This window comes from Zalophus californianus, chromosome 10 (assembly GCF_009762305.2).
Source record: "Zalophus californianus isolate mZalCal1 chromosome 10, mZalCal1.pri.v2, whole genome shotgun sequence".
Classification (NCBI taxonomy): domain Eukaryota; kingdom Metazoa; phylum Chordata; class Mammalia; order Carnivora; family Otariidae; genus Zalophus; species Zalophus californianus.
The window spans coordinates 2,432,107-2,451,919 of NC_045604.1; the positions used below are offsets into that span (position 1 = coordinate 2,432,107).

A 19,813-nucleotide genomic window follows, 5' to 3' on the forward strand; every position below is an offset into this window, starting at 1 on the left:
GCTCCCGGCTCTCCAGAGCGCCGCTTCCCGGGTGGATTTGGAGGGCGCCTGGCCCCGCTCCTCCCTCGCGCTCTCTCCTTGGCTCCGCCCCCGGGCTGCTCCGCCGCCGACCGTGGCTTCGCTCCCGAGTCCCCGGCCGTGGCCCGCCCGGTGGCCCGCGGTGGCTCTGCGGCGCTCCCAGGCTCCCCCACCCCGCCCCGGCTTTGGCTCCGCCTCCGGATTCCCCCCCACCCCGGCTGTGGCTCCGCCCCCGGCTCTGGTTCTGCGGAGCTCCCAGGTTCTCCCGCCCCCCGTCCCGGCTGTGGCTCCGCCCTCGGCTGTGGCTCCGCCCTCGGCTGTGGCTCCGCCCCCGGGCTCCCAGCCCTCTGCTGTGGCTCTGCGGCGCCCCCGGGTGGCCCCGCGCGCTCTGCGGTTGCTCCCGCCGGCCAGCCCGCCGCGCACGGTTGTCGTGGAGAGGGACGCGGAGGCGCGCCACTGCGGGTGGGGCGAGCGGTGGTCGCGGAGTAGAGACCCCTGGTTCGGCCGTCGCCTGGGCGGGCCCCAACGGAGTCCTGTCTCGCCTCCTCGCCGGGCGAGCCGTCCCAAAGTCGCGGCGGACCGCGCCGGCATGTCTGGCGAGGCGAGTGCGCCCGGGGCCTCCCCCAGGGCCCCGCGTCCCGGGACCCAGAAGTCGTCCAGCTCAGTGACCAAGAAGGGGGATCGCGGGGCCAAGGAGAAGCCGGCCACCGTCCTGCAGCCGGTGGGCGAGGAGGAGCCCAAGAACCCTGGTAGGCGGGCGGAGGGGCTCCGCGTGCGCTCGGCTTTGCCAGGGCGGGTGGGCGCCGTCGTGGTGCCGGGCACTGCACTGGTCGTGCGGGAAGACGCTCTGGTGCGCGCGACAGCCGAGCGGGCGGAGAATCGTAGCATCTCTGGTGCTAAGGAGCGTTGTGTTCAGCAAGTGCACGTACCCAGCTCTTGGCACTTGGCGGGGTGTTCTGCGTGCTAACCGTTATTAGCAGTGCGGCCTTGGGCACCCTCCTTCTCTGTAGTACGGGGATGTGAGGAGCGGTGGAGTGGACCGTGGGAAAGTGTTTCGTAAACTGCGATTCCTTTGTTCCTCCACAAGCATACGTTGTGCACCCGTGTGACCAGCTCTCTACTCCATCTTGGAATACAAATCCCAGTACTCTCAGCCCAGCTCCTGGAACTCAGCTTGGCAGATGTTTGAATTGAACTTGATCCTAGAGAACCCACACTGTGGTTTGGGATGGTGACAAATGCCATAAGATGTGATAAGATGTATGAGAGAAGAGGGCCCAGGGAGTGATAGGAGGTCGCGGGGGAGGGGAGTGGTGGAGGGAACCCACCAGGCGGTGACTTTGAGTTTCATTCACTCATTCATCCAACAATTACTTTTTGGATACAGAGAGAACAATATGCACACAGTCCTTTTACGTTTTCTGGGAAAAGAAAACCACGGCACAGTACAAGTAAGCATGTGGCTCTGTATGTTGCAAGTGACAGAACCCCAACCCAAACAGATGATACATGAAGGGGAATTTATTGGAATTGGAATTTATTATTATTATTATTTTTAAGTAGGCTCCACACCCAACAAAGGGCTCAAACTCATGACCCTGAGATCGAGAGTCACATGCTCTACCAACTGAGCCAGCCAGGAGCCCCGTTTGGAAGTCGTCTGGATTCAAATCCATCTGCTTTGGGAGGGACAGGGGCTTGCTGTCCCTGGACTCATGGGAAACAGACTTGGGGGGAGGCTCTGATTGTCAGACCTTGGACAGGTGCCGGTCTCCACACACCGCTCTGTATGGACAATGGCGTGGAAGCGGAGAGAATGAGGCAGGGAGGTGGAGTATGAGGCATTTCAACAGGCCAGATGGGTGGTTGGAATTGAGCAGTGAGGGAGAATGGATTAGGCTTCCTGGAAAAATACTTCCCAAGTAGAAGGTAATAAGAATTGGTGGTCTCGGCTGGGGTGGAAAGAGAAGGACAGAGCCAGAAGGATTCCCAGGTTCCAGGAGGCGGGCTGAGGTGCCATTCAACGCAGACGGGAAGGCCTGGAGGAAGGGCGTGTGAGAGAAGACCTCCGAGGGGGGGATGTCGGCTGGACAGCTGGACACTTGGGTCTGGAGCCCTCAAGAGAGGGCAGGGCTGGAGATGTCACTTTGGGAGCTGCTGATGTCCGGGTGTATTTAAGGCCTGGGAAGGAAAGAGATTCCCCTGGGGCAGGAGGGAGTGTAACCAGAGGGCGCAGAGCACTCAGGACCCAGCCTAGAGCTATTAGGGGAGGCGCAGCAGGCGGGGAAGTCCAGCTGGCCGGCCGACAGGTGGGAGAGAATGGGGGTGACCACTGCCCGGGACGCTGGGCAGGGCAACACGGCGGTCAGGGCGGCGCTGCGTGCAGCGCGGCAGGTGCAGGGCTCAGAGCGTGATGGCGGCAGTAGGAAGGTTTTAGGAAGGTTTACGGGTTTAGAGGAAATCCCATCTGCGGGCTTCTGTTTCTCAAGAAGTGCAAAGGCAAGGTCAGTAGTGAGAGTGGAGTGTGCGTGGCGGGGAGCTGGAGCAAGGCCCTTCCGGAGCGGCGCCGTCCCCCAGGTAACCGCTCGCTAAAGCGCAGACGCGGAGGCGGAGCGAGTCGGGCGGGCGGCGAGGTTCAGGCAGGCAGCGCGCTTCTGGAGCCGCGGCGGCCCTCGAGGTGCTGGCCAGGAGCTTTGGCATCGCCGTGAGCTTGTTAGAAATGCAACTCCCCGGACTGCACCGGGTCGGTGGAATCAGGGTCCCTGCGGGGGGCGGGGGGGGGGCAGGAAACTGGTTCTCCCGGTTGTTCAAGTTTGAGAAGGTCTGTTGTAGAGAAAGGTGGCGTGGGTGAAGCGGGAAGGGTTGAGGGGCTCCCGCAGCAGGGGGAGCAGCGCCGGCGGGCACGCAGTGTGCCCGACGCAGCTGTGCGACGGGGTTACGCCGGGGCCTGTCCAGGGAGCTAATGTGTCTTGTGTGTCGCGTTCCCCCTGATGGCTGGGCGCACGAGGAACGTACCTCTCGCTCCTTTGCCACGAGAACCCTCCAACCTCTCATGTCTTGTCCCCACGAACGCCGAGCCCCTGTGCTTCCAGGCCATCTCCCGCCTCCGGGCAGGCTACCTGCTGCCCCTGGGTCAGCCTGCAGCCCCGGCCGCCGGCCGGGTGGGAGTGACGGTGCTGTGGGGGCTCCAGGCTGCTCGGCCCTTGGAAGAGCAGGCTGGCGCCAGGCCAACCCTTCTGCCTGCAGATTCCCCCACGGGCCGGGGACACGCCTTCCCGTCTCCAGGAGCCACTTCTTCCTGGGATGCCCCTGGGGAAGCAGAACCGAGCAGGGGCCTCTGGGGACTCACTCAGTTCTGCACAGCCCTCGGGATGGGATGTGGCGGGCGCCTGTCTGAATTAGTGTAACTCTTGAATGAATTGATTGTTTCTAAAGCATTTAGAACAGTGCGGGGCAGGAGTAAGTGCTATATACTGGTTTGCTGAGTAAATAAAAGCCGGAGGCTCTGCGGGAGCTCGGTGTCCAAGTGGGGTGCAGGGTGGGGGTGGGGGGCTGGGACTGGAGAGGTGCTCCTGGGTTCCTGCCTTTGCTCACAGCAGGCCTGGGCTTCTTTCCCCCCGCGTGACCCCGGGCCGTCCCAGCGAACCAGGGGCACGGTAGGAGGCTGGGTGGGGGACACTGTGGGAGGCGCAGGCCCCCGGGGGGCCGGCGGCGGAAGGGAAGCGTCCTTGACCGGTGGCTGGCTGGAGGCGCCCGTACAGAGGTTAGGCGCCCCGGGTTGTGTGCATCCTGAGCCCTCTGGCCCCCTTTCTCCGGGGTCTGGGTTTCCCGCTCTTTGCTCTCAAGTGTTCTCAGCTGCGGGTCTTTACAACGCATTTTACGTTTAAAAAATGGCTGTAAGGACGTCCTCCTTGGAGGAGGGGTCCCAAGCCCCCGGCGGGTGAGCCCGGGGACACGGGGCCTACGCCGTCCCCGCGGGCGGGGGACACCGCTGGCGCCCGCTGCTCTCTGCTGCCCCCCGGTGGCGGCCTCGGGCCACAGCCGCCGTACCCTCCCGTCGCCCCGCAGAGGAGTACCAGTGCACGGGGGTCCTCGAGACGGATTTCGCCGAGCTCTGCACGCGCTCCGGCTACACTGACTTCCCCAAAGTTGTCCCCCGGCCTCGCCCGCACCCGGCCTTCGTCCCCTCGGCCTCGATGTCGGAAAAGCCCACCTTAGGTGAGTGCCAGAGGAGCCCCGGGGGTGCCTGCCAGGGTCGCCTGGTGCCACCCAGTCTCCCATCGCAAGGCGGGCCGAATGGCTGGGGCGCCGAGCAGTGTGTGCGGCCGTGAAGGGAGGGTTCAAAGTCGGGGGGGTGGAGTGAGTGAGTCTCCCGCCTTCCTTCCCAAACCCCAGCCCACCCCAAGAAGCGGCACCCCCAGGCTGGCGCTCCCCCCCCACCATGTGAGCGGTACTCCCCTGCAGCCGCCTCCAGGCCGGTGGCTCTGCTTCCTCCCTCCTCACAACGTCTCCTCGCTCCCCTGCCTTGTAGATGATCAGCGCCTGTCGGGGTCCTGCAGCCTCAACAGTCTGGAGAGCAAATACGTGTTCTTCCGGCCCACCATCCAGGTGGAGCTGGAGCCCGAGGACAAGTCGGTGAAGGAAATCTACATCCGTGGTGAGCCCGGCCCGCCCCCCAGCCCCGCTGTCCCCCCCCACCCCCCACCCCCCCGCCCAGGCCTGAGGCGTCTTCCTCCTCCTCCTCCTGCAGGTTGGAAGGTCGAGGAGCGGATCTTGGGTGTCTTCTCTAAATGTCTGCCTCCGCTCAGCCAGCTGCAGGCCATCAAGTGAGGGGACACAGGGCTGGGGGAGGGCAGAAGGCCGATGTGGGGCGGGGGGGAACAGGTGGGCTCTGGTGGCTTGGGGGAAAGAACTGAAGGGGCCCGGAGACCCCGGGACTGTGTGGGGTGGTGCATGAGGGAGGGTGAGGCTGGAGGGGCCGCCAAGGGAAGGTGAGGCTCCAGCTGGGTTTCTGTACCTTCCAAGTCCAGCTTGTGGAAGGTGGGGCTGACCGATAAGACCCTGACCACCTTCATTGCCCTCCTGCCTCTCTGCACATCCACACTCAGGTCAGAGAGGCGAGTGGGGAGTGGGGAGGGCCCTGGCGGGGTGGGCAGTTGGGGGACGAGAGTGGCATCCCTGCCAAGGGGTGTGTTGGTTTTTGAAGCTCCAATCTGACCAGAAGAAGCGGGTCCCTTTGCTGCCGCACCAGGGCCTAGAGAGCCTGGCCTTCGGGCCCCGTCCCTCCTCGCCTCTCCCCCAGTCCCACCACCACCCACTCTCTCCCTGGAGGTTTTCCCTCATGCCCGCTGCCTGGGGCCTGCCGCTGGACTGAGGGCTGGCCAGGATCAGGCAGCCTGAGAGGGAGAGGAAGGATTTAGGACAGACACTGCAGGGCTGCATGGGCACCATGGCGGCGGGGAGTGCGGGCAGAGCAATGCCACCCCATTTCATGGGTGTAGGACAGGGAGACAGGAAGGCTGCCTGGAGGAGGTGGTGCTGAGCTGAGCTGTGAAGGAGGAAGAGGAGCGGGGCAGGAGCGAGGGGTGAGGTGGTGTAGCTGCAGGTGCGGATTGCAAAGCTGGTTTGGCCGCTCCTTCCCGAGGCTCCCCCAGCAGCCTTGACTTACCCTGCCTCACAGAACACACCCCCAGTGCTTCACACGGCTGGCCCACCTTCCCCGGTGGGGGAGATGGACGGCTGTCCAGGGCCGGGATGGTGTCCTCAACACTCTTCATATAGAACACCGTGAAACATAACTTGTGTCCGTCATGGGTGGCTCACTTGGTTAAGCGACTGCCTTTGGCTCAGGTCAGGATCCTGGAGTCCTGGGGTCGGGGTCGAGTCCCGCATCAGGCTCCCTGCTCAGCAGGGAGTCTGCTTCTCCCTCTGACCCTCCCCCCTCTCATGTGCTCTCTCTCTCTCTCTCTCTCTCTCTCATTCTCGCTCTCTCAAATAAATAAATAAATACAATCTTTAAAAAAATTAAAAAAAAAACACAGATTAGCCAGCAGAAACAAAACTGTAGAATTCATTTTTAAGATACAAAAATAGTGGCGCCTGGGTGGCTCAGTCGGTTAGACGTCTGCCTTCGGCTTACGTTATGATCTCAGGGTTCTGGGTTCAAGCTCTGAATCGGGCTCCCTGCTCTGCGGGGAGCCTGCTTCTCCCTCTGCCTGCCGCTCCCCCTGCTTGTGCTCTCTCTTTCCCTCTTTCTCTCTGTCAAATAAAGTCTTAAAAAAAATAAGATACAAAAATAAGTCACATCAACATAATCAAATAATTTACAATGAATGTAATCAGCTTTAGGTGAAAGATGAACCAACCCGAAAGGTTGAGCACTGATACTAAATCGTGGGAGAATATTTTTAAGTAGTGAAATTTCTAGCCATTAGTTCAGTTTTTGTTGTGACTTGGAAAAGGTCCTCTGTTCCTCCTGCCTCACAAATTCCCTCTCAGGGTAGTGGCTTAAAAGAACCACCATTTCTTATCTCTGGGTGTGAGATAAATCCGGGTGCAGCTGAGCTGGGGGTCGCCAGCTGCGGGGGGGGGGGCTCTTGTCTGGGGATGCTGTCACCTGGTCACCTGGCTGGGCTGCAGCTTCTGCCCCCGAGCTGTGCTGCGCATGGCCCCTGACTGGCTGCCGGCGGGTAGCCCCGCGCATGCCCTGGAGCCCCTACTGGGGCTCAGTCCCCCTACTGAGGCCGCAGTCCCTTTGGAACATGAACTCAGAAGGGACATCTCACCACTTTTGCCATATCCCATTCCGTCAGAAGGGAGTCACTGGGTCCAGCCACCCTCCGGGGCAGGAAGTGATGGTCACAGGGATTCTCGCTTAGGCCACGTCACCACAGGCCCCTGTCGCTGGGGAGTGACCCCGCCACCCTTCTGTCCCATATAACTTTCTCTGTTGGAAGGCCATCCTTTGACTCTGTTTCCACGCTGCACCCTAGAGACCCACACCTCCTCTCTGACCCCTTCCCTCCTGGGGCCTCAGTGGTGCCTCCTGGTTCTCGGACCTTCCCCGTCCGCAGGAAGGTGTCTCTGGAGGGCAACCCGCTGCCTGAGCAGTCCTATCACAAGCTCATGGCGTTGGACAGCACGTGAGACTGCTTTTTCTCGCCCCCTTTCTCTGCGCCTGTTCCCCAGTCCAGGTCAGCCCTAGTCCACCCTTCCCTTCCCTCCACCACCTGCCATGGACCCTCGGTTCCTGCCCCTCCACCCTCAGAGGTCAGGCCCTCCGGAGAGGCGAGCCCCGACCCCACGTTCCTAGTGAGCCTGCCCTCCCCCCACACGCGCAGCATCTCACACTTGTCCCTGCGGAACAACGACATCGATGACCACGGGGCGCAGCTGCTGGGCCAGGCTCTGTCCACGCTGCACAGCTGCAACCGGACCCTGGTCTCACTCAACCTGGGCTTCAACCACATCGGGGACGCGGGTGCTGGCTACATCGCGGATGTGTGTGTCTGGCGGGGACCCAGAGCGGGGAGTGGGTATGCGGGGAGCGGGGCAGCCGGAGGCAGGGCTCACACACGCCCCGCCCCGCCCCAGGGCCTCCGGCTGAACCGCGCCCTGCTCTGGCTGTCGCTGGCGCACAACCGCATCAAGGACCAGGGCGCCCTGAAGCTGGCCGAGGTGGGTGCGGCGGTGGGGAGGGCGCCGGGGTCCGTGACTGGCGTCTGACCCGGCCGCTGGGCCCAGGTCCTGCGCCCCTTCGAGCTGACACACACTGAGGTGGTGGAGCGCCGCCGCCTCCTGCTGGAGAAGGGGTCTCAGGAGCGCTCACGATCGGTGAGCCCCGCGGCCCCCCGCCTGTCCTAAGCCGGCCCCTCGGGGCAGGCCTAGCAGGCGCCGAGTGTGTCCCCGGGCGGCAGTGTGTGGGGCAAGGGGAAGGATAGAGTTCGAGCCCGAGCAGGCCGGTCACAGCCCCAGAGCTCGGGCTGTTGGCTCACCTGCGGAATGGCGGCTTCCTGGGGCTGCATGAACTCACGTCATGCACCTGGAGCCCTGAAAGTGTCCTGCTGTTTCCCTCCCAGCGTGAGCGTCTGAGCCCCCACCCCAGCGTCCCCCCAGAGGTGTCCCCAGCAGCAGTGTCGCGTTTGGGGAGGAGGAGGGGGTGGGGGTGCTGTCAGTCCAGCCACCAGGCGTGAGGCTCCCCTCACTCCTCCTTGAGGGAGGGGTTCTGGCTGCTTCTTCCATCCCCTCCCTTTGTGGGCACAGCCCTCCTCCTCCCGACACGGGGACTGCAAAGCAGAGCGCGAGAAGAACCCCCTGATGGGGGTCAGCAATGCTGCACTGGCCGAAAGGTCAGACAGGGACAGGATGCCCACAGCGAAGACCCCGAGGGGCCTGGGCAAGAAGAAGGAGAAGTCAGGGGTGGGTGTGCCGCGAACCGTGGCCGGGCAGGGGGAGCTTCCGCGGAGCGCAGGCGGGGAGGAGGGCGGGGCCTGGGGAGGCCCAGGGCAGGCCTGGGGGCCAGATCTGGCCGTTCCGCCCAGCGAGCAGGGCTTCCCCGGCGAGCAGGCCTCTCATCTCTCCTTGCGCCCCACAGGACGGGGTGAAGAAAGAGGAGAAGTCAGGGTCAGGGCAGTCACCCACACAGGGAACTCCCAAGAAAGAAGACGCCACCAAGGCGGGCAAGGGGAGTAAGTGTCGCCGCCCACCGGCGGCCCCTCCTTGCTGTCGGGGAAGGAAGAGCAGTGGGGGCCCGTCCTCCTGGTGCCGGCCCCTCTGGGCCGTGTTTCCTTCTGTTGGCGAGCCCCCCATCCTGCCCCATGTCCCTGGCCTGGACCCCCGTGGCATCGCCCTCAGGGAAGGGACCCAGCCACAGAGTTCTGTTCCCGTTGCGCCCGATCCCAAGGTTTGAGGAGCGTCCCTCCTCGCCCAGCCCGTTCCCTCTGGGGCCCCTGGGCGGTGTGGCATGTCCGCGCGGTGATCCTGGCTCGTCTCCCCGCTCCAGAGGTCACCATCCCCGAGCAGAAGCCGAGCAAGGGAAAGGGGCCTAAGACCGGGAACAAAGAGAAGCGCAGCTTCCTGCTGGAGTCCGAGGTAGGCTAGGGGAGCAGGGGTGGGGGGGGCGGGACGAGTGGGGAAGGAGGGGGCCACGGTGGGGAGTGTGCTGGGCAGCTGCACCTTCCCTGCAGCCCCTCCTGGGGGGGGGTCTCTCTGGCTTCCATTCGCATCCTATCGTCCACGTGTGCCCCCCCATCCCCTCGGGCTCGCTGCGCTGGGGGCCCGTAGGGGCTCAGTGCTCGCCTTTCCCTGTTGTCTCAACTCTCCCCACGGCCCCGGGGCCACCAGTCACTTCCCCAGCTCTCCTCCGCTGGTGCGCTCCCCCTTCCTCCTCACCCCTGTCAGCAGCCCCCCAGGAAGGCAGGGCGTCTTTAGGGTCCTGGTGCCACCCCACCTGGGCACGGCTCCTGGAGACCCTCTCTTTTGCTGCTGGAGCCTGCCTTCCCCCTTTCACCTCCGACCGGGCTCGCACCTTGCTCAGAAACTTCCCCGCTGCCGACCCCACAGCGCCCACCCGCCCCAGCCTTCAGCGGCCCCAGGTTCTCTGTCCTCACCTGTCTCAGTCAGGAGACCGCCCACCGCAGGCAGGGAGGGGTCTCTCCTCTTGGGAGTCTCCTCCTCCTCCTCCTCCGAAGGCCCCGCCGGCCTGGGAGCACAGGCCCCTGCTCCCAGAGGCTGTTCTGGGCTGTGGGCCTCCTCCGGGCTGCACGGACCCTGGCTTCTCCGTGTGTGTGTGTGTGTGGGGGGGGGGGGGGGGCGTTGCGTCACCCTGGCTCCCGGCTCACTTTCCAGGGGTGCTTCTGGGCGGTGCCAGCTCATCTCTGTCCCTGCAGCACTGAGGACAGAGAGCGCGGCGGCGCCCCTGGGCTCGGCTGCAGTGTTCTCCTGCTTTAGCAGCTGGTTGCCGAGCCTTCAGAGGTGGTTAGCCCTCTCCTGGAGCCTGTGGAGCACCGAGAGGGGAAAGTGTTCATGCCCGGGAACAAGGTCCTTTTGCACCTCAACCTCATCCGTATGTTTGCCGAGCACCCCTGTCGTCCTCCCCCAAGGCCACCTGGGCCCCGTGCAGCCGGGGGTGGGCGGCCCCGACTCCATGGAGCAGAACATGGTTGCGCCCCAGCTGGGCATCCTGAGGGTGGAGGCCGTTGTCCCGCACAGGGCTTGGGGTGACAGCAGGTCAGGCGAGAGACGTGGGAGGGAGGACAGAGGCAGGAAGGCCAGAGGGGGAGTCAGGGGAGTGAGGGGAAGGGGCGGGGGGCCACCTGGGCCGCTCCCCCCACCAGGAAACCGCATCACCGAGGTGGGGCTGGAGGGCTTCCTGGCCACCGTGCAGCACCAGGCCCAGTTCTCCAAGTCCAAGAGCGCGGCCAAGGGCCCCGTGGGGCTGCTGTGCCTGTCACTGGCGGTGAGTCAGTCCCCTGCTCCCAAGCAGGTCTGGGGGCCCCCTCATGCCTTTCCCACAACCACCTCCACCGCTCTTGCTGCTGGACCAGCAGCGATGACCACCGCGCCTTTTCTCCGTGTCCCCCTGCCCCGCCCCACCCTGTCCCGTCCAACTGTCTCCTCCCAGAGGGACTGATCCATATCCCTTTGTCGTCTGTCACCTTCCTTTCTCTCCTTCAGAAAAACTGCTTCTCCCCGCAATGTCCCACGTACACCATGATCCAGGAGCTGATGCTGCCAAGGGACCCCATCAGTAAGGCCAAGCCCAGGGAGGAGGAAACCACGGCTTCCTCCACCTAGCCCCCTTCCCCTTCTTCCACAGCAGCTCTGCTCCCGGTGTGCTGGGCTGGCCTCCCTGGGGGAGAGCTCCAGTCGTTAACAAACTCTGTCATCACTGTACTTTCTTTTCCCCTTGTGGTTGTCTGAAAGCTGTTTGAGAACGACACGGAACGTTTGGACTGAGTCTGTTCATGTCACGTGGCCCGAAATGGCTGGAGGGCTTCGCAGCTCTGCTGGGGATGCAATTGGGCCCTCCAGCCGGGGCAGCCGCGGGCGGGGCACGACGCTCCCGCCTCTTCCCTGCCTCCTCGGTCGTGCTTTGGCTCTCTGCCTGAGCTCCCTGTAGGACAGGGGACGCGTCAGGGTCCGCGTTCAGCCTTTGCTCTCAGAGGCCGGCGGCGGGAAGACTGGGATTGTAAGCCACCCGCACAGGCCCAGCAGAGGGGGTGCAGGTGGGGCGGACGGGCGGGGCTCGGGCTCCACCACGCCGGGCCCCCGCCTCTTCTGTGTCTGCCTGTTGGGCCCAGGCATCTGGTCACTTTGGAGGAGACGGGGACTCAGCTAAGGAATGCAGAGTTGGCAGGCTACTTCAGAGAGGGGAGAGGGTGCGAAGTCTCTCCGCATTAGCGGAGTGAAGGCCAAGCACCACGAAGCCCAATACCTTCGCCCCAGATGTTGGCAGTTTGAACCCAGCCCTGGCGGCAGGTGGGCCGGAGGAGCCTGGCGAGCGGGGGGCCTCCCCTGAGACACCTATGGATGGGGCCCAGGGAGTACGGGGCTGGCCTCTGGAGAATTTCCAGAAGCGTCCCTTCTGTCTTGGCATACCCCCTGGGCCCATGGATATCCGCTCTCCTTGCCCCAAACTCCCGCTCTGCAGGGCTCTGCGGGGCTCAGGCCTCTGTGCCTCTGGGCACCGGGCTGCTGAGGAATGCGCGTCGCCCGCCCCCCCCCCCCCCCCCAGCACACTGCAGGCCTCTGGGGGGAGTGCCCGTGACTCTAGGCCCATGGCACGTGCTAGGTCTGGGAGGGAGCACAAGACAGAGCCGAAGGGAGTCTGTCCCCTGGTCCATCGATGAAGGCAGAGAGGCAGGAGGTCTGGGGGACGCGGCTTCCGGGGGAGCTGTCAGGGCTGGTGCGACAGAGTGGAGGATGGGACCGGTAAGGGCCGGCCAGGCCTTTGACACGGCCCTCCCTGTTTTGTCTTTAAAGTTCTGGGGCTCATGGAAGGCAGCTGCTGAGGTCCCCCGACTCGGGGTCCACTGCCTGTTTCGATGCCATGGGTTCTGTGTCTCTTCCTGCTTTGGCCATGGGGCCGTGTAACTTAGTCTGCCCGACGGCGGCTCAGTGAGCACACGTCACGTGTCGGGAGCTCCGGGGGGCGTCTCTGGCCACAGTGGGGCCCGGGGGCTTGATGTCAGGGGTGGGGGCTGCCTTCTGTGTCCTCCACCCAATCCTGAGAACCACCACAGTATCTTTTGTCTGAGCAGTTCCAGAAATCACACGCACACCACCACAGTTGAAGAATATTTAACTTTTCTTAAAAAAAAAAAAAAACTTAACCATGAGAGAGAGAAAATAAAAGAGTATACATTATTTTAACAGGAAAACAGTCATTTCCATCTCTATATTTTATATATTATATATATATTTATATATATGTATATATACACCTAGCACAGTGTGTGGGAAGGGGGCTGCCATGGGGACAGGGGCCAATACTGCCGGTGGCCCCTGGGGATGGTCCTGGGTTAATGTGGGGACTCCAGCATTCAAACCCCCTGCCCCACCTCCTGGGCCCAGTCTTCAGGGCCGTACCTGATACACTGGTTTTCTCTAGGGAGAGGGTGGGGAAGGGTGGACAGAGGTGGGGGCAGGAACTCCCCCGAAGAGGACAAGTCCTGGCAGGGGGAAGAAGCTCTCAGCTAGGGCCACAGAGGCTGGGCTCTCAAGCCAGGTGGGCCAGGACGCCTTCCTGCCCCTGGGCGACCCGGTGCTCAGGTCTGGCTTGGGCCCTGACCCCGGAGCCGCCTGTTAACTAGGAGATGCGAGCTGGTCCTCTGGACCTGCCTCCGGCACCCCAGGAACACAAACAAAACAGGTCGAAGTTATTTACAAAGCGAGATGCACATACAGTACATACATATTTATAGGAAACCAAAGTGACAAAGAAGGCAGAGGCGGAGGTACCCCACACCTCAGCCCTGGGGTCCTGTGGAGGAAAGGAGGGAGGAAGAAAGTGCATTGACACAGAGACTCCTTCTATCCCCTGTGTGTCTGGGGGGCCTTTCAGATGCAGTCAGCATGCTCAGGAGAGGCCTGGGGGGCTGCAGGCAGAGGAAGACACTGAAACTTGACCGGGACCTGAGCAGACCAAGCGGCACGTGGGGCGCCCCCAGGGTCTCCGCTAGACCCGTCCTCCACGGCCTCCACCGCAGGGAGGAGGTCCGGACTCCCACAGCCCTGTGCCCCTGCCTCCGGCCAGTCCCCAGAGGAATGGGGACAGTCACAGTCCTGGGGACGAGGCTGCGTGCACCGTGCTGTCTTCCAGGAGGGTGTCGGAGCCTATGAGGCAGCAGGAGCCTAGTGAGGAGCTGGCCTTGGGGGGGGGACACCCCCAGCCTCCCCCCAAACACCCCCCCTCCGCGTTCGGGCTCATGAGAGCACCTCCTCCCGTGCATCCACCTGGAGCACCCATCCGGGGTCTCTCATGGGGCGTGCCGCACCCCACTCCGGTTCTGTCGGCCCCCCGCCCCTGGGCAGCTGCGTGCTGGCCCACTCGTTAAGAGCAGGTTTTAGGTGGGACACCATCTCCCTGGTTCATTGTCTCTCTAATCCAAGGAAGGGTTCCCATTTTTAGGGGAGCTTCTGTGGGGTTTCCCTGAAGATCCCTTTCTGAAGCTGAGGGTGTGATTTAACTGCACTCAGGGGGGATGAGGACCCCCGCCCGCCCCCCATGGGTACCCAGAGGACATCGCCTCGCTCACCGTCCTCCGAGCACGGCCCTGGCTGGTGGCCATCCCTGGAGTCGGAGGCCAGGGCTTCCCTGGCTGGAGGTGACAAGGAGCCGTCTGTCCATCTAGCCGCCTCTGTGGGGAAACTGCCCACAGGCGTGGTGCCGCCCGATGACTCTCCCGCGAGGGACCTGAGCAGCTCTCTGTGGGCCAGCTCCATGTCCTGGGAGAGCAGCAGGGGAACGTCTGACCTTGGCCCTGTGTGGCAGGGCCCTGGGGGAGGGGCCAGGCCGCCGCTCCCTCGCCGGGCCCAAGGGTGGCTCTGTGCTCCAGGGTGGCTGTGGGGAGAGACCCGGCCGGAGGGCATGCCTCCCTCGTGGCGCGATGGCTCTTGGGACAAGGGACTGAAGGCCCCAAACGCCCCCCCACCCCGGCCCACCCACCTTGAGCCTGTTGAGTTTGACGGTGAGCTGCTCGATGGTGCGGAAGATGCTGCCCACGTCCCTGAGGACCAGGCTGGACGGGGAGCGGCTGGGGTGCCGGAGACCTCCACTGCCTCCCCGAGGCTGCCAGGGAGGGAGGCCGTCGGGCTGGGAGGGCTCGGTGCTGGAGTCCAGGGGTCCTGCCGGCATGCTGACATAGAAGCAGTTCCCTGTCCCCGGGCAAGAGAAGGACGTCAGGAGGCAGATACAGAGGAAGTGGGAACCACCTCCCAAGCCCCCAGTGCTCCCCACACCGACCCGGGGGGCTGGGGATGCCATCCTGCGGACAAGCTCAGCTCATGCTGGCCTCACGCTGCCCACCCGTCCCCGAAAAGCCCTCCTTCTCCAGAAAGCCTTCTCGATGGCCCTTCTGCTCAGCTTGGCCTATGCGGGAGGGAAGATGCTCAGTGGTGGAGAATAAGGAGACGGGAGCACCTCCCAGTCCTTGAAGGAGTAGAGAGGGCAGCTGGTGGGAAAATGAGCACAGGGAGGCTCCTTCATGTCTGCCCCGTCTCAAGCTCTGCCACGAGCCTCCACACAGCGCCCTGCCCCCCTGCCGTCTCCTGCAGGATCCCACAGGCCCCTGGGCTCACACGGGGTCGGCCACGGCGGGAGGGGAGGGGAGACACCAAGAACGTGGGGCTCTGGGCCCCTTGCACCTCCCGACCCTGTCTCAGGACTCAGCACCAACTAGTGTCCCGACTAGCGCCCGGGGCTCTCCCCTGGGGTCCAGAGGATGCACAGGGGAGTGCCCTGTGACTGCAGGCAGGGGTCAACTCCCAAAGCCTGGCTCTGCCCCCCGCAGGCCCCACACTCCAACCCTGGCCTGGTTCTAGCTCCAAGGGGAGATCGTTACCAGCTGCCTCTGCTCCGCCTTCCACTTCAGGTGGCTCAGGCCCTGACTGGCCGCTCTCTGGGGGCACAGCCTTGCTGCCCACCACCTCAGCTGCACCAGCCGCCACCAGCCGCCGACACCACCAGGGAGAGCAGAGACCAGGAGAGCAGGGAAGGGGAGGGGGGAGCAGGGGAGGGGAGGGGGAGCGGGGGAGGGGAGGGGGAACGGGGGAGGGGAGGGGGGAGCAGGGGAGGGGAGGGGGCAGGGGAGGGGGGAGCAGGGGAGGGGAGGGGGAGCAGGGGAGGGGAGGGGGAACAGGGGAGGGGAGGGGGGAGCAGGGAAGGGGAGAGAGGCAGGGAAGGGGAGGGGGCAGGGGAGGGGGGAGCAGGGGAGGGGAGGGGGGAGCAGGAAGGGGAGGGGGAGCGGGGGAACAGGGGAGGGGAGGGGTGCAGGGGAGGGGAGGGAGAGGAGGGGAGGGGGAACAGGAGAGGAGGGGGATCAGGCAGGGCAGGCAAGGGGGGAGCAGGGGAGAAGTGGGGGGCAGGAAGGCAGGCGAAGACAGCAGGGGGAGAAAAAGAAGGGACAACAAAGTGAACACAGGTCGCACTGAAGACGCCCAGGGGGCTGCAGAAAAGCTGTCCACCGGTTCACCGAAGGGCAGAGAAGAAAGGTCAGTTCCCAGAAACCAGGAGGGGGGGCGCCTCGGGCAGACAGGGCGAGAAGTGCAGCGGAGGACGGGACCCCACCCTGGCCCCCGGGAGCACCTGCTTCACTCCATCCTTCCCGTTGGGGGACCCCCCTCCCTTGGCTCACTGCTTTGCCCAAAGCCATCTGGAGCCCCCATCCCAGCTGCTCCTGGCTCTTCTGGCTTTGACGCGGCCCATGGCCTCCCCCGGCCACGTTAGGCTGGCCACGCAGCCTCCCGGCTTGGAGGTGTGGCCCTCCCATGCCGCTGGGGCCCTCGGCGAGGCTGCGAGCATCTGCCCCGTGTCGGGTGTGAGTGTGAGCCCCCCCCCCCCGGGAGAGCCACAGTTTCCTCAGGACACCGGTGGACAAGGCAGTGCTGACGTCCTCAGGGTATGGTCACGTTCAGGGTCACACAGATGCTAGGGGACGGGCTCTAAAGTCCGGTGGTCCGACCCCAAAGCCTCTGTGCAGCGTCAGCGTCCCCTCCCGGGCCCCGGCGCGAGCCTCTGCCCACACAGCCGGGAAGACGAGGCGTCCAGAAGACTCGCCTCTACCTGGTAAGCCTGTCTCGTCAGGACGTCCCGATTTACTTTACCTTTTCTCACGACTTTGTAACTTCCTGCTGCCTTGGTGCTTGAGGCCTCTTCCTCCGGGTTCCTGTCCAGCTCGGGAGACTCCCAGACCCCAGAATTCCTGGCCCGGGGGGGCAGCCGCTCCAGGGGGCATAGAGCTGTGTCGTCCTGCTCTGGTCCTTCAACTGCAGGGGGGGCGCACCGCGGGGAGCCGCGGCCCGCGGGGTGACAGGTGCCGCTCACGAGAGACGGTGTAGGGGTGAGGTCGTCCTCGAGCTCGCTGGCGGGCTGTGCTTCCGGGCGGTGACCTGGCAGCAGGCTCCATAGGATCAGGTGCCGCAGGCTCTCCACTGGAGGAGAAAGAGGAGGCTGGCTTCCCTGGCACGGGGCCCGGGGGTGGCCCGGGGGTGCTGCTCCCCCCGCCGACTCCCAACGTCACAGGGCGGAGCCGGTGGTGGGGACAGGGGGTCACCACGGTCTCCTCCAGGAGGTGCAGGGAGAGCCCTCTGGCAGGTGGAGGCTGCAAATGGAGGCTGCAGCTGTCAGCCAGTGCACCGGGGCCCCCGGGCCTGCAGGCACTCACCGTCTTCCAGGGCTGAGTCGGCGAGCCCGTCCAGGAACAGAGGAACGGGGAGGGGCAGGAGGATGGGGTCTCTCGTCCGGCCGCCCCTGTTCTCTCCATCCAGGGCTGCAGAGGGGTGAGGCAGGGCACCCAGCTCCTCCTCTAGGCTGCCCTCCTGCTCAGGATCCTCCAGCAGGGCCGGGTGCTTCCCCTTGGCCCTCGGCTGGGGCCCAGTGCCTGCTGCGGATGGGAGGGCAGCGTGAGGCAGGGGAGGGAAGGCACGTGGGGGCCGACCCCATGCCTGGCTCTGGATTCGAGGGGCTAGAACCCTGACTGATTCATTCCACGGACGTTTACTGAGCACCTACTACGGCCAGACACCATCCCAGGCTCTTGGCATACACCAGAAATAAAACAAGGATCCCCGCCCACGTGGAGCTTAAATTCTGGTCAGGAGACACTCAGTGAGCTCTCTGGGAAACACAGGTGGGCAGTGCTGTGGGAAAGCAGAGTGCAGGCCGGGGGTGGGGGTGGGCGGGAACGCTCTTTACACCGCCAATGGAGAGCCAGAGAAAGCACAGACCCGGAGAGGGCAAAAAAGGGACCCAGATGTGGAGCCCGCCAGGAGATTTCTCTCTAAACCCAGGGTCCTACGTTCTTCCCTGGAGAAACTCTCAATGAGATTCCTCTGTGGGACCCCTCGCCCTCCGCCAGCCCCATCCCAGGGACGGTGTCCCACGGGCATGTCATTCTCCACGGAAACCCCCAGCTGCAGAAAGCAGGGGCCCCTGGACTCCACCCCACTGCCCTTCTCCCTCCACGGCCAAACACCTGTCCCCAGAGAGCCAGGGTCGGAACCTTCATCCAAGTGAACTCATCTATACTCACTCAGGTCCGTTCTCCTTCCCCTCCTGGACCCCCTTTTCTCCCTCACTTCTCTGTTCTTATCCAAACCTCACACTGCTGGCCCTGATGGCCTCTCCCATCACCTCCCGACTTGTCCTACCAACACTGGACCAGGGGGTTCCCGCAAAGACAGTTAAGGGGACATACCTCCGGGCACCTCCCCGGGCTCTGGTTCACTGTGGAACACTTCTGAGCCATCCAGCCGGACCCTGAGGGAAAAAACCACCAGAGGTCACCCGCCAGGCTTCTGACTCTCTGCCAGCCAGGAAGGCTGAGGTCTTGGGTGCTCCCTGGCCTCCTGCGTCAGAATGGGCAGTGAAGGCAGGTCTGTAAAGGGAGGTGTGAGGCTTCGGCACCTGCCGTCAGTCGGCAACCTAGGGGGAAGGGTGGATGCCAGCCAGCTTCTCCTGGTCCCGATGGCGTACCCCGCACCCCACCTCAGGCATGGTCTCCAGGACAGGCAGGTGGGGGGAGAGCACACGGGACAGAGGGCAGGGGTGTGAAGGGCTCAGAGGCAGCAAACAGGTGGCCTACAGTGGGGATGACCAGGGCCCGTGGGTGAGCACCTGCTGGGTGTGGGGCTCTGGTGCGCTGGCTCCTGGGCACCTGGGGGTGGGGGATGGACGAGCGCGGGGGCAGCTCCCGGGTGCCGGGTGGCGTTCCGCACAGCCTCCTCCAAGAGCTCCATCCATCTGTGGCTCGGCAGGAGCAGAGAGGACTGGTGGTGAGGACGAGGCCGGGGCGTGCCCCCCCCCCTGCTGCCAGCCGCCTGCAGGCACCCCGCCCCGCACCGCCCAGCGGCTCCCGTGGTGGCGCGGGACTGGCGGCCACATGCCACGGAACACTGGTCCTCTGCTGTGCTCTGGGCTAGGCACGGTCTAGTTCGACTCCTCCACACAAAGCCCGAGAGGCAGCAAGACCCACACTCCACAGAGGGGTCCTGACCCTGAGACACCGTCCGACTCAACCAGTCTGTGGTCTGAGTCACGCCCCCTCATCGGCCGCCGCGAGGGAACACGGGGTGGGTGGGTGACTGCCCTGGAGGTGGGAGTCCGCCAGGAGCACATGGATGGAGGGAGCTTGGAGGGGAAGGAGGACCCCGAGGGCAGGGAGCGGGAAGAAGCAAGAAGAGCAAGGAGCGCTGGCGACACTGGACTCAGGCAAGGACGGCGGCCCCGGAGCCCCCTGCACCTGCCCTGCCCCCGCCGGCCCGCGCCCCGCTCACGGTGCACCGCTCATACACACCGCCCTGGCCCCAAGGGGATGGCAGCTACACGTGGCCCAATTCTCACGTGTTCTTGTCTGACGATGTCAGTGCCACCAGCTCGTAGATCTGGGGGGGGCCCAGCTTCGAGGTACAGATGATGAAGAAGGCCCGCTTGTCTGTGTGGGGAAGAGGAGGGGAGGGTCGGCGGGGGCGGCAGAGGCCGACAGCAGCCTCGGAGCCCTGACCCTCCACTTGGGACAAGGACCGCGGCAGGACACGCACCGGGTCAGCGGACCATGCGAGACCCACCGCCGGGACAGCACTCGTGTGTGCCCTTCACAGCCACCCCCCTGCCTCCACTCCTAACAGTGAGGGTGGGAGGGCCAGGGGCTTCGGAGCCCATCACTGCCCGCAACCCCCGGAGGCAGGGCGGGCATCACCCCGAGGAAGAGACGGAGACAGTGAGCCCAGGGCCCTTTCCTGCCTCTGTCCCCCGGGCTGCCCTCCCATCCCGGGCCACGTCTTCCGGCTCAGGGGGTCCGCGAGGGAGTGGGGAGCGTGGCCTCCAGGCTGCCGCCCCCCCACCCCCCCAACCGTACCTGTGGCCACGGAGCGGATGAGCACGGCGTTGAGCTTGAGCACGGGGCTGAAGGTCTGCTTGCTGTCTGAGGAGCCTGCGGCCGTTTTGCTGTGACACTTGAGTAGCAGCTTCTCGTCCTGCTTCTGCAGCAGCACCAGGAGATCCTCCAGCAGCAGCACGTGGAGGTCTGCGGGGGGCACGCCGTCAGGAGCCCCCGGGCCATGCGGGGCCGGAGGCCAT

The 19,813-nt window shown here is 64.5% G+C and overlaps 2 protein-coding genes across 13 annotated transcripts in view; one reads left to right on the top strand and one right to left on the bottom strand.

Moving 5' to 3' along the window:
* The first annotated feature begins 442 nt into the window (after positions 1-442).
* LRRC71 (leucine rich repeat containing 71) lies at positions 443-12,229 on the top strand. 6 transcript variants are annotated; one of them, XM_027612203.2, is made up of 15 exons: positions 443-767; positions 4,087-4,236; positions 4,550-4,675; positions 4,769-4,844; positions 5,049-5,126; positions 7,092-7,160; positions 7,359-7,518; positions 7,612-7,695; positions 7,762-7,851; positions 8,281-8,436; positions 8,612-8,705; positions 9,020-9,108; positions 9,967-10,081; positions 10,353-10,474; positions 10,693-12,229. In XM_027612203.2, exons 1-15 carry the CDS (start codon positions 608-610, stop codon positions 10,810-10,812), a joined length of 1,689 nt encoding a protein of 562 aa, XP_027468004.1. In that variant the 5' UTR covers positions 443-607; the 3' UTR covers positions 10,813-12,229. The 6 variants fall into 6 exon arrangements, with proteins under 6 accessions (XP_027468004.1, XP_027468006.1, XP_027468005.1 ...); XM_027612205.2 differs by having other exon boundaries at positions 10,370-10,474; XM_027612204.2 differs by having other exon boundaries at positions 9,970-10,081.
* Positions 12,230-12,302: 73 nt separating this feature from the next.
* The window catches only part of ARHGEF11 (Rho guanine nucleotide exchange factor 11), an 82,543-nt gene continuing 75,032 nt past the window's right edge, over positions 12,303-19,813 (bottom strand). For all 7 annotated transcript variants that reach the window (XM_035722014.1, XM_035722010.1, XM_035722012.1 and 4 more), the window contains 10 exons: positions 19,593-19,760; positions 19,079-19,169; positions 18,353-18,478; positions 17,934-17,995; positions 16,902-17,120; positions 16,342-16,668; positions 15,081-15,170; positions 14,186-14,394; positions 13,776-13,965; positions 12,303-13,353 (listed from right to left, as the gene is read on the bottom strand). In XM_035722014.1, coding sequence (XP_035577907.1) covers positions 13,295-13,353; positions 13,776-13,965; positions 14,186-14,394; positions 15,081-15,170; positions 16,342-16,668; positions 16,902-17,120; positions 17,934-17,995; positions 18,353-18,478; positions 19,079-19,169; positions 19,593-19,760 — 1,541 coding nt within the window. In that variant the 3' untranslated portion in view covers positions 12,303-13,294. The remainder of the gene's footprint in view (positions 13,354-13,775; positions 13,966-14,185; positions 14,395-15,080; positions 15,171-16,341; positions 16,669-16,901; positions 17,121-17,933; positions 17,996-18,352; positions 18,479-19,078; positions 19,170-19,592; positions 19,761-19,813) is intronic.

Excerpts from the sequence above, each read along its gene's own strand:
- LRRC71 (XM_027612203.2), top strand. The coding sequence starts at position 608 with ATGTCTGGCGAGGCGAGTGCGCCCGGGGCCTCCCCCAGGGCCCCGCGT. Across the intron at positions 768-4,086 it reads GGAGGAGCCCAAGAACCCTG|AGGAGTACCAGTGCACGGGG; the intron begins GTAGGCGGGCGG and ends GTCGCCCCGCAG. Across the intron at positions 8,706-9,019 it reads CACCAAGGCGGGCAAGGGGA|AGGTCACCATCCCCGAGCAG; the intron begins GTAAGTGTCGCC and ends TCCCCGCTCCAG.